General features: G+C 32.5%; 1 protein-coding gene across 1 annotated transcript in view; it reads right to left on the reverse strand.

Moving 5' to 3' along the window:
* Positions 1 to 14,215, reverse strand: part of LOC115874752 (autophagy-related protein 2 homolog A) — a 97,850-nt gene that overhangs the window by 19,969 nt on the left and 63,666 nt on the right. Inside the window, exons 29-30 of the mRNA XM_030890028.1 lie at positions 11,616 to 11,770; positions 8,145 to 8,294 (exon numbers count right to left, since the gene is read on the reverse strand). Coding sequence (XP_030745888.1) covers positions 8,145 to 8,294; positions 11,616 to 11,770 — 305 coding nt within the window. The remainder of the gene's footprint in view (positions 1 to 8,144; positions 8,295 to 11,615; positions 11,771 to 14,215) is intronic.

Raw genomic sequence — 14,215 nt, forward strand, 5'->3', positions numbered from 1 at the left:
GCTCAGAAAACACAAATTGTCAATTTTACAAAAAAGATAGCACCAAAAGGCCTAAAACCACCAGTGCTAGGAGAAACGGAGATTTCATTTGCCAAAGAAACAAAGTATCTTGGGATATTTTTTGATCAAAGGCTTACATGGAATACTCACATAGCGAAGGCAACACAGAAGGCTGCCATCTCTTTAGGTAAGTGCAGAAGGATGTGTGGAAAAAACTGGGGACTTAACCCTAAAATGACTCTATGGATTATCATGGTCTTATCCTATGGTTATCATGGGTCTTACTACACAAGGGTAGTAAGACCCATGATAACCTACGGGTCGGTGGCGTGGTGGACAAAGACATCGCAAGTGGGTGCGGTAAGGCTGTTAAGTTCCACACAAAGGCTTGCGTGCCCGGTGTAACTGGGGCCATAAAAACCACTCCTAAAAATGCGATGGAAGTCTTGTTGAACTTACCACCACTACATATTTTCATACAAGGCAAAGCCAGATCTGTCATGCACAGGTTAATTCACGGTCAGCATCACATAAGCCAAACGCATAGTGCTGCTAACCAGAAGCTAATCGAAGAGCTAAAAGCAGACAAAGTATTGGGATTACCAATTGATGCAACAGCTACTAGGTACAGCTTCAACAAAAAATTTAATATAACCATACCAGGAAGGGAAGACTGGAGTAAAGGTGTACCCATTCAAGCTGAGGCAACCTGGTATACAGATGGCTCAAAAACGTCAGAAGACGTAGGAGCTGGGATAGTAGGGCCGAAACAAGGGAGATCCTTCTACGTAAGCCTATATCCAAGGATGTCACAATTTTCCAGGCAGAAATAACGGCAATCCACTATTGTGTAGAAGAAATAATAAGGCAACAAAGAACAAATCGTTCTGTGGCCATCTTCACAGACAGCCAAGCGGCGCTAAAGGCACTCGGCTCCGAGGAGGTCAATTCTAGACTAGTGTGGGACTGTCTGCGTGCTCTGAATACTTTGGGCGAACGTAGCACTGTTACGTTGGCCTGGGTGCCAGGGCACGAGGGTCACACAGGGTAACGAAAAGGCGGATGAAAGGGCCAAACAAGGCTCATCAATGCCATTCATAGGCCCAGAACCCTTCTGCGGCGTTGCAAAGGCGGTCACGAGAATGGCCACGGAACGATGGGTGACCAACGAATCTCTAGAATGGTGGAGAAACTCACCAGGGGCGCTATTCTGTAAAATCGTCGGTATCGGTAAGTTACGACAGCTCTAGATACGTATTTGTATATAGTAAAAATGTGTTAATTGTTGTTGTCATAGTTACCGATCGGTCCTATGGCATATATCGCAAATTTGTACCGACGAAAATCGGTATCTCTACCGTGCCCTTGTTAACCTCACGGTAGAGATACCGAGAGTCGTCGGTACAAAATTGCGATATCTGCCATAGGGCCGATCGGTAACTATGACAACAACCATCAACACGACGCTCATTGGCCGTATATACCTATAGTTGTCGGTAACTTACCGATACCGACGATTGTACAGAATAGCGCCCCAGGGCAGAGACAGACGAAAAGGTTCATTGTAGAACATTCGCCAAAATTCACTGTTGACTTGATAAGCAAGGACAGAAACGTCAGAACACATTTTATGTCGGTGTGACAGCCTGGCAAATGTGCGGTTCCCGGTAATAGGCAATGATAGGCCATTGCCAAGGAGCTACATGGAGGGTTCAGTCTCCAAGTTGCTAAACTTTGTGAAAAGGATAGGACTGGAGAATGTAATCTAAGGATCAGAAGAGGACCACAATAGATCTGAGAAGGTCGCAGTGGATCAGACCGAAAGCCACCTCTAAGAATCTAATCTAATCTACCTTACTAGGATAAAAAATGTTTTAAGATCAACCATGGATCAGGAATGGTTGAGTGCTCTTGGTATATTAGCTATGGAGTCCAGATTGACTAGAAACTGCGATTTTTCCAAAATTATTGAAAATTTTGCTTCCAAAATTATTGAAAAGTGTCGCAAGGTTCCCTTAAAATTATTTGCATAAATATGAGTTGGTATCAGTAGACGTTTGTAGTAGTTATGACAAGTTTTGTTATTGTATTAATGAAAAGATTATTTTGTTAACTGTTTTTTACTAATGATTATTAGTATATTATGTTTTCTACCTAGTTTATTACGTTGTAAACACCTCTTATTAATTTAAAATAATAAACATTAACAAAAACATAATATGTGTTTGAAATAAAATATTTTTTTGGGTAACACGTAAATATTTTCCACTATTCAGGGGGGCCCGTAATTTTTTTTTGTATCAGGGCCCGACATAGCTCTCGGCGACCCTGCATATGAAATACAGCAAGCATTGAAAGTCATTAAGCAAGAAATTGTGCACAGCAAAATCGAAATTAAATCTACGATAGAAGCCCTAGAAACGAGGATATTGTTACAGATCGAAACGGCAAATAACAGAATTAAATATTTGGAAAAGGAAAATACAGGCCTGCAGAACCGAATAGAGATACTTGATCGTATTACGAGGAAAAATAACATATTGGTTTTTGGATTGGAAAGCAGTGAAAAAAAATACACCAGAAGAAACTTGCCAAAAACTTGGTGAGCTCCTTGATATAGATCTACAAGTCGCGGATCTAAACAATTATTATAATTTAAATAAATCAAAGAGTGTAGTTAAAGTAGAATTTATATCTAATTTAAAAAAGTTGAAGTTCTTAGGCAGTGTAGAAAATTAAAAAACACTGGTGTGTCAATCTCACAAGATCTTACTGTGATGCAAAGAGAAGAAAACAAGATATTAAGAAGACATTTAGGAAAGGCAAGAGAGAACCCTATCAACAAATCCTACATTAAGGGGAATAAACTGTACATTGAAAATAGATCGTATACTGTTGAGGACTTGAGACAAAATTCAGAGGAACTAGAAATAATAACTAAGAACAGTGCACCCTCAACTCCATCTCCTATAAGTGAAAGAAAACTACTAGAGAAAGAATTATTAGGAGAAGAATACAAGAACGATAGGATCCAACAGCATAGTGAGGCACTCTCCAAGAAAACCAGCAACGAAAACAATAGTGTAACTCTTAGTGTCACACCTATAAACAAATCTAAGACTACTCAAAAAGTTCCTGATCAGATAACAGCAAGACGTTTGAGATCAGGATCTCAGTCGGGTATTTTATAAGTATTAGAAGTTTTATTGGTTTGTAACTGGATTTGTATGATGAAATGATAATATATATTTTTTTGGCATGTTGAACACATAATATGCTTTAAAAATAATTGATAAGTAACAAGACTCATTTATTATTAAGTATACATATCTTTATCAAATGTTAATGTGTAATCAATGACAGTGTAATTGTATTTCTATAATGTACAAGCCTTAAGTGTATTTTTTCTTAATTTTTTTATGTTTTTTTCTATTATTCTAACACTTGTACTATAGAAAATTTTTATTTATATTTTATGTATATATGGTATAATATTAAGTTGATTATTTTGTGTTGAAAGATTATATTATTTATTACCTAATATCTCAAATTGTCATGTGACTTTGGTTGTATGCAATACAATCGTTTTTTTTTATTATTTTGACTTGTAAATTTATATGTAGTTTTTAATTTGACTTATTAACTAGTATTATATTTTTTATTTATAATTCAAGCACATATATTTATATAATTCAAACATTTAACTATTTCAAACAAAGCTACTTTGATAGACACCCCGTACAAGTTTTCGGACTTCTGGGGTCTTTCAATTTATTTCTTGAGTTGGAATTTGATTATTTTGTATTGATTCTAAATATAAATATTCTATATGATGAATATATTTCTTATTTTTTAAATGATGTAAATTAAAAGAAACTGTAAAAACAAATGAAAATATACACCGTTGCTTTTTTTATTATGAATTAATTACTTTATTTATGCTGTCCTAGAATTGAAAAAATGCAGTCACTGCAGAACTGAAACGGTGTACATTTATTAAACAAATTATGTCTGGCAGTTTGTAAATATTTGTATTAATTAGGTTACTATTATATTATTTACATAAGGAATGTAAAATTTTTGTATGACTTGAGAAATAAAGATTATTATTATTATTATATGTGATAGTGGTAATCTCGACCGTACTTCTAAATTTAATGTGGAACAATATCGGGTAGCGGTCTGTAGATTCAATTTAAACTAATTTGTTTTTAAACTCGATATTTCGTTAATTTTTATTAACTTCTTCAGGAGTAACTACAATAATAAATATAAAGAGATGAGATTAATTCATATCATTACACAAAAAAAAGGGAGAAAGGGGAAAAACAACTATAATTTTTTTTCCCTATAGCACATTTCATCAAAGGTCACTCACTTAGTGAATAAAAGAAAATAATAATTAAAACTATATAAAAAATTCTGTAACTTACAACATTTATGCCCACTTGCACCGTTTGTATAAACTTTGTTTAAAGGCTAAACAGTGATTAACTCTACATATTTTATTATAGTTAATCACTGTTTAGCCTTTAAACAAAGTTTATACAAACGGTGCAAGTGGGCATTAGTCATTGAATATAATCCTATTATAACACAAACATTTTCCAACTTGCACAAGACAAAACATTTCAATCTAAAATATATCTCAACAAAGTAAGAAATTTGTTATTTTTAATAACAAGAGATAAAAATTATAAATTATATTACCGAGATAACGACAGAATTGGTTACAATATTGCCAACAGATTTATTTAATGAATTTTCAAGAAGACTGAAACAAAGTTTTAGCAATAAATTTAATAAGATCAAACGAATAAATATTAACAAATTTAATAAACTATGTAATCCTGAAACAAATTCTCTTTTTATAAACAATTCAAAATGGTTTAAGAATATTTCCGATGTCGAAATACCAAAAGAAATATCGGATTTTTTATCTCTTGGTCCTAAGTTTGGCGTGTCGTGTGGTCCGCGTGATATTAAGCTAGATCACTTTCTCGCCGACGTCGAAAGTATAATTGATGAGATCCCAGAAAATAATCAAGATATAGCTAGAGCGAAGGTAACTAACACCACCACTAATTTTCTAAATAGTTGTAAAAACCAAGAGAGATCACCCTTTAAGGCGACCTACCAAAAAACAAAAAAATTTTTGAAGTCACACCCGAATCTTTATATATTACAATCAGATAAGGGGGGGATGCACAATGGCCATGAACCAACACTCTTATATAGAAAAAAACGAACAGCTGTTAAATGATAAAACTACATATATTGAACTTAAAAAAGACCCTACTTCCACGATTCAAACAAAATACAACAATGTCATAAAAGCCCTGGGTGTCTCTAAGGATTTAACGGAACAACAAAAGAAAAGTTTATTAATTTACAATTCGGTAATTCCTAAATTATACTGCTTACCAAAAATCCATAAACTAGGTATTCCGTTGCGTCCGATTGTTAGTTCTGTATCAGCAACAACCTACCAGTTATCAAAATTTTTGGCCTATATTATAAACTCTTCGTTAGATAATGAAAATGATTATAACATCACAGACACATTTAATTTTGTTAACTCTGTGAACGGTTTGCAGTTACCGGAAAACTACGTATTAATATCCTTAGATGTGGTTTCCCTTTTCACCAATATTCCACTCGAATTGGTGGTCAATATCATACAAATAAAATTAGAAAAATTTACGACAATCTCAAAAAACAATTTTATAAAATTAATTAATTTCGTATTTGATAATAATTATTTCTCTTTTAATAATAAGGTGTATCGACAAGTTTTTGGCACACCCATGGGATCACCAATTAGCCCAATTATAGCCAGAGTTTTATTAGACCATCTTCTTGAAAATGTTATCCCTAAATTACCCTTTAACATGCTCTTTCTATATAAATATGTCGATGACCTAATATGTGCGGTTCCGTCTCTTATGATAGAAGGAACTATCGATATTTTTAATGCATTTAATAAACATCTACAATTTACAGTTGAAATAGAAACAAACAAGAGTGTACCATTTTTAGATACAAGGGTAATAAGAACATTAAACAATACAATTATTCTTGATTGGTATCAAAAGGAGACGGCATCGGGTAGATTCATAAATTATTTGTCAAATCACCCGAAGAACCAAAAGTGATTGCTATGAAAAACAGGGTGTGTCATATTAGTCACGAAACCTTTTTAAAAAATAATTTTAAAAAACTGTTCGGAATATTTTTGAATAACGGGTATCCGAAACACATTTTAAATAAATTAATTTATAATTCCAACATCTTTGATGGCCCAACAGAGGAGGGAGGTAATATGAGTAACATAAAATATAAAAAACTACCCTTCATAGATGGTTTAAGCAATTCAATTACAAACATTTTCAAACCGTTTCCTGAAATAAAAATAGCTAGATACAATCAAATAACAAATTTCTCACTATTTACTAAAATTAAAGACAAAACACCAGTTATGTACAGCAGCAATGTGATTTATGAGTTAATATGTATAGAGTGTAAAAGGAATTATATCGGTCAGACGGGACAATGGTTGAAGCAGAGAATCTCCCGACATAAGAGTGATTGTCGATTAGCGAAGAACACCATCATATAAACACAGGGCATAATTTTGATTTTGAAAATGCACGAGTGTTGGATTTCGAAAAGAGTTATGGAAAGAGGTTGTTTCTGGAAATAGTGAATATACAGAAAAATAAAAACTGTATTAACTATAAATCGGATTTAAACAACTTAAGCAATATATATTGTAACATATTAAGTCGATAAATAGTAACATGTAATTGTTAGATCATATTCAAAAATGACATGTAAATTCCTTTATATGGGGTACTATCTTTTGAGGGAAAAAAGAGCAATAAAATAGAAAAGAAATTAATCGTTTGGTCTTAATGCGAGAAATTTATAAAAAAATATATATATAAAAAAACAACGGTGATAATAAAGATACATTGTTCCGCAGCGTTTTCACGTGAATATTAAATATCAGTACTGATACTGTTTCTGTCCACTGTACTTGGTTTGTTAATTGTTGACATATATTTTAGATTGAAATGTTTTGTCTTGTGCAAGTTGTAAAATGTTCGTGTTATAATAGGATTATATTCAATGACTAATAAATATTATAATAGGATTATATTCAATGACCATAATAAATGTTGTAAGTTACAGAATTTTTTATATAGTTTTAATTATTATTTTCTTTTATTCACTAAGTGAGTGACCTTTGATGAAATGTGCTATAGGGAAAAAAATTATAGTTGTTTTTCCCCTTTCTCCCTTTTTTTTGTGTAATGATATGAATTAATCTCATCTCTTTATATTTATTATTGTAGTTACTCCTGAAGAAGTTAATAAAAATTAACGAAATATCGAGTTTAAAAACAAATTAGTTTAAATTGAATCTACAGACCGCTACCCGATATTGTTCCACATTAAATTTAGAAGTACGGTCGAGATTACCACTATCACATATAATAATAATAATAATCTTTATTTCTCAAGTCATACAAAAAATTTTACATTCCTTAAAGAGTTTAAAAACAAATTAGTTTAAACTGAATCTACAGATCGCTACCCGATATTGTTCCACATTAAATTATTATTATATTTTTCTCTGTCGCATGCATTAAAATACGAACCACGGAGATAAAGAATCCAGTGCCGTATATGATAGAGCGAGTAAAAACATTTATGTTAATAAGCCTGCAAATTTTTGTAACAAGAATCATGATAATTATCTTAAAACTGAACTTACGAACAGCTACGACTATCCATAAGACTAGTCAAAAATTTGATTTTTGAAATAGAATAGATAACCACTTGTATTGTCATTTGAGCAACACTATTTTGAACTGACAACTAACTATGGCATTTAGGTGATTCAAATTTTCGTTCACCGAGAATTGTTCTTTCAATTTTTTTCCTACAAAAACGGTAAATTTAAACAGAGTATTTAATATTAAAATTTATCTTTTTTACACTAAATTTTAAATTAATAAAAGTAAATATATTCAGTTTGTGATAAGGTATTCTATTCTAATTAAATTTTTAACTAAGCTATTTTATAAAAGGAATTTTTATAAAACAGCTATGTAACATTTATTTTCATTTAGGCCTACCTCTCGGACAACCATGCAAGCGTTAGTCAACCCCTCCCTAATATCCTGAGGTTGATGATGACGTTTCTTTCTTCCTTTTTGCTTCAGTTTCTTCCTCATTCTTATACTAGGGCCAGGTGAGAGCATATCATAAGCTGTTTCAGCTGTAATCTATATATAAAATAAAGGTATTTAAAAAGTACTTTTTTATAGCTGAAAACAATAAAGATAAATAAAATAATGATAAATAAATGATTCCCAAAATATTCAGCCCTCAATTCTATGTAAATACATACACTCTTCATTTAAGGAGGTGATTCTTGGACCTATTCTAAGAAAAAAAACTTCATATCGTCGGTGAAATGTGATAAACTGCTAACTCCATTATTCCTAATTTTACAGGAGAGCAAAAAAACGGTACAAAAAAAAATATGTACACATGTAGGAAGCATTTTCATGCGTTAATATGATAAAGAGATAAGAATTTTATTTACTGGGAAACAACAAAACTCAATATTTCGTGTTACATCATTTTTTTCAGACACAATAGGGAGATAGCAGATCGTCTTGCAGAAATAAGAAATAAAAATATACTTCTGGAGATAGCAACCTTTATTGTTTGAAATTTTGAAAATGGAATTGGATATTACCCAAACAGATTTAGAAATAATCAATTAAATTTAAAAAATATGATATTCATAACCATATATTTATAATATCGTCGGTCTAGAAGCAAAACATACAAGTCCAAAAACGAATAAATTTTTAATGTATTTTTAAAGATCTGAAGTAGCAGCATTTTGGACTTGAAATGAATATCAAAATAATTTAAAAATTAAAATTATAATTCTTAGAAGATATGGTAGAATCCTTCCATGCTTATCCTAATTTTTATACAACGGTAGTAGACCGAGCTTGGACAAGAGTGCGTGATTTTATTAAATTTTTATTACTTTTCTCCTTATTTTTTTAATTTTTATAAAAATTATGTATCATTTACGTGGAAAAACGTTGAAAAAATAAAACTGATTAGGTATTATGGAAATTCTTGTACAAGTAAGTAATGGTTATTTAAACTATTTAGTATTTATAGCACGCCGATGAATTGCTCGTATATAGAGAATTTCGTTTTTCCCCTTTACGGATACCCCGTATTTACAGAACGGATCGACGCAGGGTCGGACTGGCCATATTATATATGTATTTAACTATTAGGGGGGCCCCAGCCTTAGCGGGCCCCCTTTATAGTTCATTATTTATTCTTAACAATATTTGCTTTTGCATTGCATTATGGCATTTGCATTGCATTGGTTCACCTTGCATTAGGGTATAGTAAACGCCACGAATGTTTGGGAGTGATTCATCTCTTGATGAAGTTAGAATGGACACGCGCGCTCATCATTTTTACATTAAAAACGTTAATTTTTACCGCAGACGTAGGTTTTTAAAGGCCCGGTCTAATCATCTGCCTGCGCTCCTCCTACTTATACTAAAATGTTAGTGTGATTGACAAAGACGATACTATATCGCGTTACTTTGATTGATTTGTTTTTGTGCGTCAGTCCATTGGTGTGCTTGCAGTGCGACCAATGGGGCATTCCATTTTATATTTATAACCAAATATATGTTTTGACAACACTTTGACAGTTAAAACAACAAATTACAACAGATTATATATTGATTATTATAATGACTTGAAACACCACGGCACTGGAATTAAGTTTTATGTGACCTTGAACAGATTAGTTCACATGGTAGTGACCGATAAATCAGTCCCAAACATTCGTGGCGTTTACTATAGTTCCCTGATTTCTATACAGGGTGAGCCTTAAATAAGTGCAAATATTTTCAGTGCTGGTAAATCCCGATAAAAGAAACATAATATTTTCTCTTTACCGTTTTTTCAAAAAAATCCAAAACAACCAAGTTATTTCACTTTTAAAATTTCCAATTTTTTGCTATAATTTTGAGAATCATTGGATTTTCTTTCTTGTAAATTTAATCTACTACCTATGTTGCCATATTACAAACAAACTACGTTTTTAAACTAAAAATTAAAAAAAATTAAAATTTTTTTTTAAAAATTCCAAATTTTCAAGAAAAAAAATTTCGCCCAAAAAATATCATAATCGTGTTTCTTGGGTCGAAATATACTGCCCCTAAAAATATTTGCATTTATTTAAGACTGACCCTGTATATAATAGGGAAAAATTGACCAAAACGTAAGGCGAAAAAATAGGCAAAAAAATCAACACGGGCCCCTTCTTACATTGCCACCTGGACGCCTTTGGCCTAGTGCGACCCTGAATCGAAGTACTGTCGTAAAGAAACATACGAGTAAGAATCCGTGTGTTTGCTTTAGCATGATTGTAACGGAAATTATGGACTTAGCAGCATTTCGGTGGCTATTTCAGATCACTGGGAGTTAGCAGATATTATTGAGTTAAAATTGCAAATTTTCTTTAATGGGAAAAAATGTATTTGCTTTTCCTACTTATAGAGTATTTTTTTCTCTTTCTAATGGTATAAAAAAACTTATTAACGCAAAAAATTGAGTTAGCAGGTTATCACGTTTCACTGACGATATGAATATATGTCCTAACCATCTTAACTTTTCAGATACAGCGTCATAAAATTTTCTATTTTTTTTTTCAAAATATCTCTAATGGTATATTTGATACACGTCTTTCATACTTCAAAATGTTTATTTTGATATACAAAAAAATTGTTTTATTTCTTATTTTCTTCCAGCCGATGCAGAAATGATTTCAAAACAATAGTCACCAAATCATATTTTCAGCGATTTGACCCTGAAATAAACTGACTTTAATTTTTGTAAGAAAAAACTATGCGTTGGACGAAAAAAATCAAGAGATAAAAAATGTTTAGAAATGAATGGAGGTATTGAAAATAATTTTTATTTTAAAAGAAGTCAGTGGTGTACAATTTTTTTCTCCAAAAATATTCAATGTAAAACCTATATGGACTGCACTGGTTGAAATAAATAAAAAAAATTGTACACCAAAAAGGTATTTTGATGCATAGAAGACGTGTATCAAGTTTCATACAGATATCTGAAATCAGAGTTATTATGAAAAAAAGTTTTTTTAGATAAATTTACCACCCTGTATCTCAGGAATTAAGATGTTTAGGACATACATAATACATTCATATTATATGAAGTTTTTCTCTTAGAATGGGTCGTTGAACCCCATGCCCTTAAATATTAGCATAATTGTGTCATTAAGGAACACCCTGTATATTGTTAAAATAGTTTCGCTGATATTATTTCTCGCCAAAAAAACCGAAACGTTCAGCAAAAACGCTCTGAGCGCCACCCTCCAGTGGCTAGACAAACCATTGAAATGGTTTCTGTAAATAGAGCGCCGCAGCGCCATCTTTTTGCAAGTGTGTTATTGTGTATATAACAATATTATTATTTTTTATCAGAACTATCCACAATAGAATCAATTTATAAATATGTGTTCAAACCTGTATAAAATATATTATTCTTGACGTTAGTTCTAAAGCTGCCAGCGCTGTTGATGTTGTAAAACTGTTTGCACCTCTCTGGAGACCCCTCACAATTCTTCCATCTTTCTGGTATTGTTCAATGGGCAACCAAAACAAATCTCGAACACCTTGGACTGAAAGCAATCAAACTATTCATGATTTATAACATACTTAGAATCAATCCATACTTATAGTAATATACCGTATACTTATAGTAATATACCGTATACTTATATTATATGATCGAAAAAAAGGCGCCAAGTCGGCTAAGAAGATCGATGATTCCCATATGAATTTACATATAAAATGACAGCGATCTTCATTTCATAGCCATCGCTGAAGCCGTTTTTATTCGATCATACCTTTGAATAAGAAGACTAAGGAAGGAGCATATCAAAAATCTTAGGTACACCGCGATGGGCCTCAAATATGGGCGACTTAAATTCCGGTTTATCAGTGTCGTTCTAATTTTATTTAAAAAATGTAAAACTACGATGTAGGGTAGACGTGGGGTAGACTCAATAATTTGTTGTTTTATTTTACGTTGTGAATAAATGTTGGTAGTTATTAAAATTGTTATAAAAATATATAATTCTAATAAAAATAGATAAGTTATAATAAGTATTTATTACCACAAAATCCGATACGCTACTGAAGCAGTAAGTCAAATTAACGTATCTAAATTCTTTGACATCTAATCTTTGACAAGTAATAAATAAAAGCTAAAATGCAAGAAAAATATATAATTTAGTTAATTTAAGTGAATTTCATAAATGATCGGTTTACTACACGTATGTATATTATATAGTCACTTACTAGCGAAAAGTTGTTCCATTATTTCACTCAATTTTTGCCGAGATCTACCGCACGCTACACAACCAACTATTTTAGAGTCTTTTTCGATAAATCGCGATAGTGTCACTGTTAATTAGTGCTGAGTCCTTTTCTAAACCTAGTTTCCAGAATTGATATTTGACTAGTTTTCTGGGAAAAATAATATGGCGACACAAAATTCGTAAAAAAATAAAAAGTTATAACCATGGCCAGGAAACTTATATGGTGAAATTTTGACCAAGTGACTAATTTAGTATTGACTAAGGACACGGCATGTCGCTAGTGGTAGGAAAAATAATTTTTAGAGGTTATTAGTTTATTTGGTTGTCTATAAAATACATATAATGTCTTTTAAATGTATTTGACATAATTATGAAGTCAAAAGATAAAGATTTTAAATTATTTTATTACACTCTTATGAATATTTTTCATATTAGAAAAAAATTATTACGTTTATAAAATAAGTCGATGTAAAAAATGTCTATACCTATGTCGACAATTTGCAGTTACTAGTCAAAGAAATATTCCACATATAAAGAAATATAGCATTGCAAATGTTTGTGGATAGCGAAGTAGGCAGGCATCGGCTAGTATTTATATATTTCTGTTTACTATGCAAGTTTTATCAAAAATATTGTGATTTAATTACTAGCTTTTAGACAGGGGTGCTAGGGGAATTGAAGTGATACATATAGCCTAGCTTACCCAAAAGTTAACCTCACCTTCACGTGGTGCACCTTGTTTACACAAACGAGGTTCTGACGTCCGAGTATAGGCGATATAACCTTATGCAACCATCAGACCTGCCATCTTTCTGGGGAAGAGGAGAAATAAACTACTCCTAGTCGGCCGAGAACGTAGCACAAGGAAACTATTGTCTCAGTCCATCCCGTGCTAGAGTTGCAGCCAAAAGTGTACGGCAACGTAAAAGCCACAGCTGAACCTTTTCATGCAGCTAAGGATGGAACGTTCGAATGGAACAAAAGCATCGTCCTGAGGTAAAAACCCCCTCGATCGAATCTCCGGGAGGGGTGCCTACTCGAGCGAATCATCGGAGAAATAAGAATCGTCAATGAACGAAATCGCCACAAGTTTAACAGAAGTACCTATAGATGTCTCCGAACGTCCTATGACCCTAAGGTATCCCATATCAGACAAAACTTACGTCAACATCATTAGTGCCTACGCTCCCACCCTACACGCTAAAGCTATTGAGGATAAGGACAAATTTTACCAAGCTCTACAAAATGCTTTCCAGCGAATTCCAAAGCAGGGACGAATCATTTTGCTAAGTGACTTTAACGCCCGTGTCAGCAAACGGCAGGAAATATGGCCTGACGTATTGGGAAAACATGGAATAGGAAACGTAAATAGCAATTGTGAACGCTTACTAACATGCACAGGGTATAATCTTTGCATCACCAATACATGGTTCATACCGAAGGACAAGTTTAAAGGTAACTGGAAACATCCCAGATCACTTGGCCAACAATTGGACCATGTAATCGGTCGAAAGACGCATCTAAGAATAGATGCAGAATATGGTACTGACCACCAACTTTTAATTTCAAAACAAATGAAAATCCATTTATTTAGATTTAGAAAATTGCCAAAAAAATGTCAACACGAAAAGGAGAGCATAATTGCGTTGTATAGATGCAATAACAGTCAATACAATTCTCCCGGAATATATTACAATTTCCCAACTTGATCAACACCGACACGATTTGACCAAAAGCAAAAAT

Source organism: Sitophilus oryzae, unplaced genomic scaffold (assembly GCF_002938485.1).
Source record: "Sitophilus oryzae breed Bouriz unplaced genomic scaffold, Soryzae_2.0 scaffold_1297_pilon_pilon, whole genome shotgun sequence".
NCBI classification, from domain to species: Eukaryota; Metazoa; Arthropoda; class Insecta; order Coleoptera; family Curculionidae; genus Sitophilus; species Sitophilus oryzae.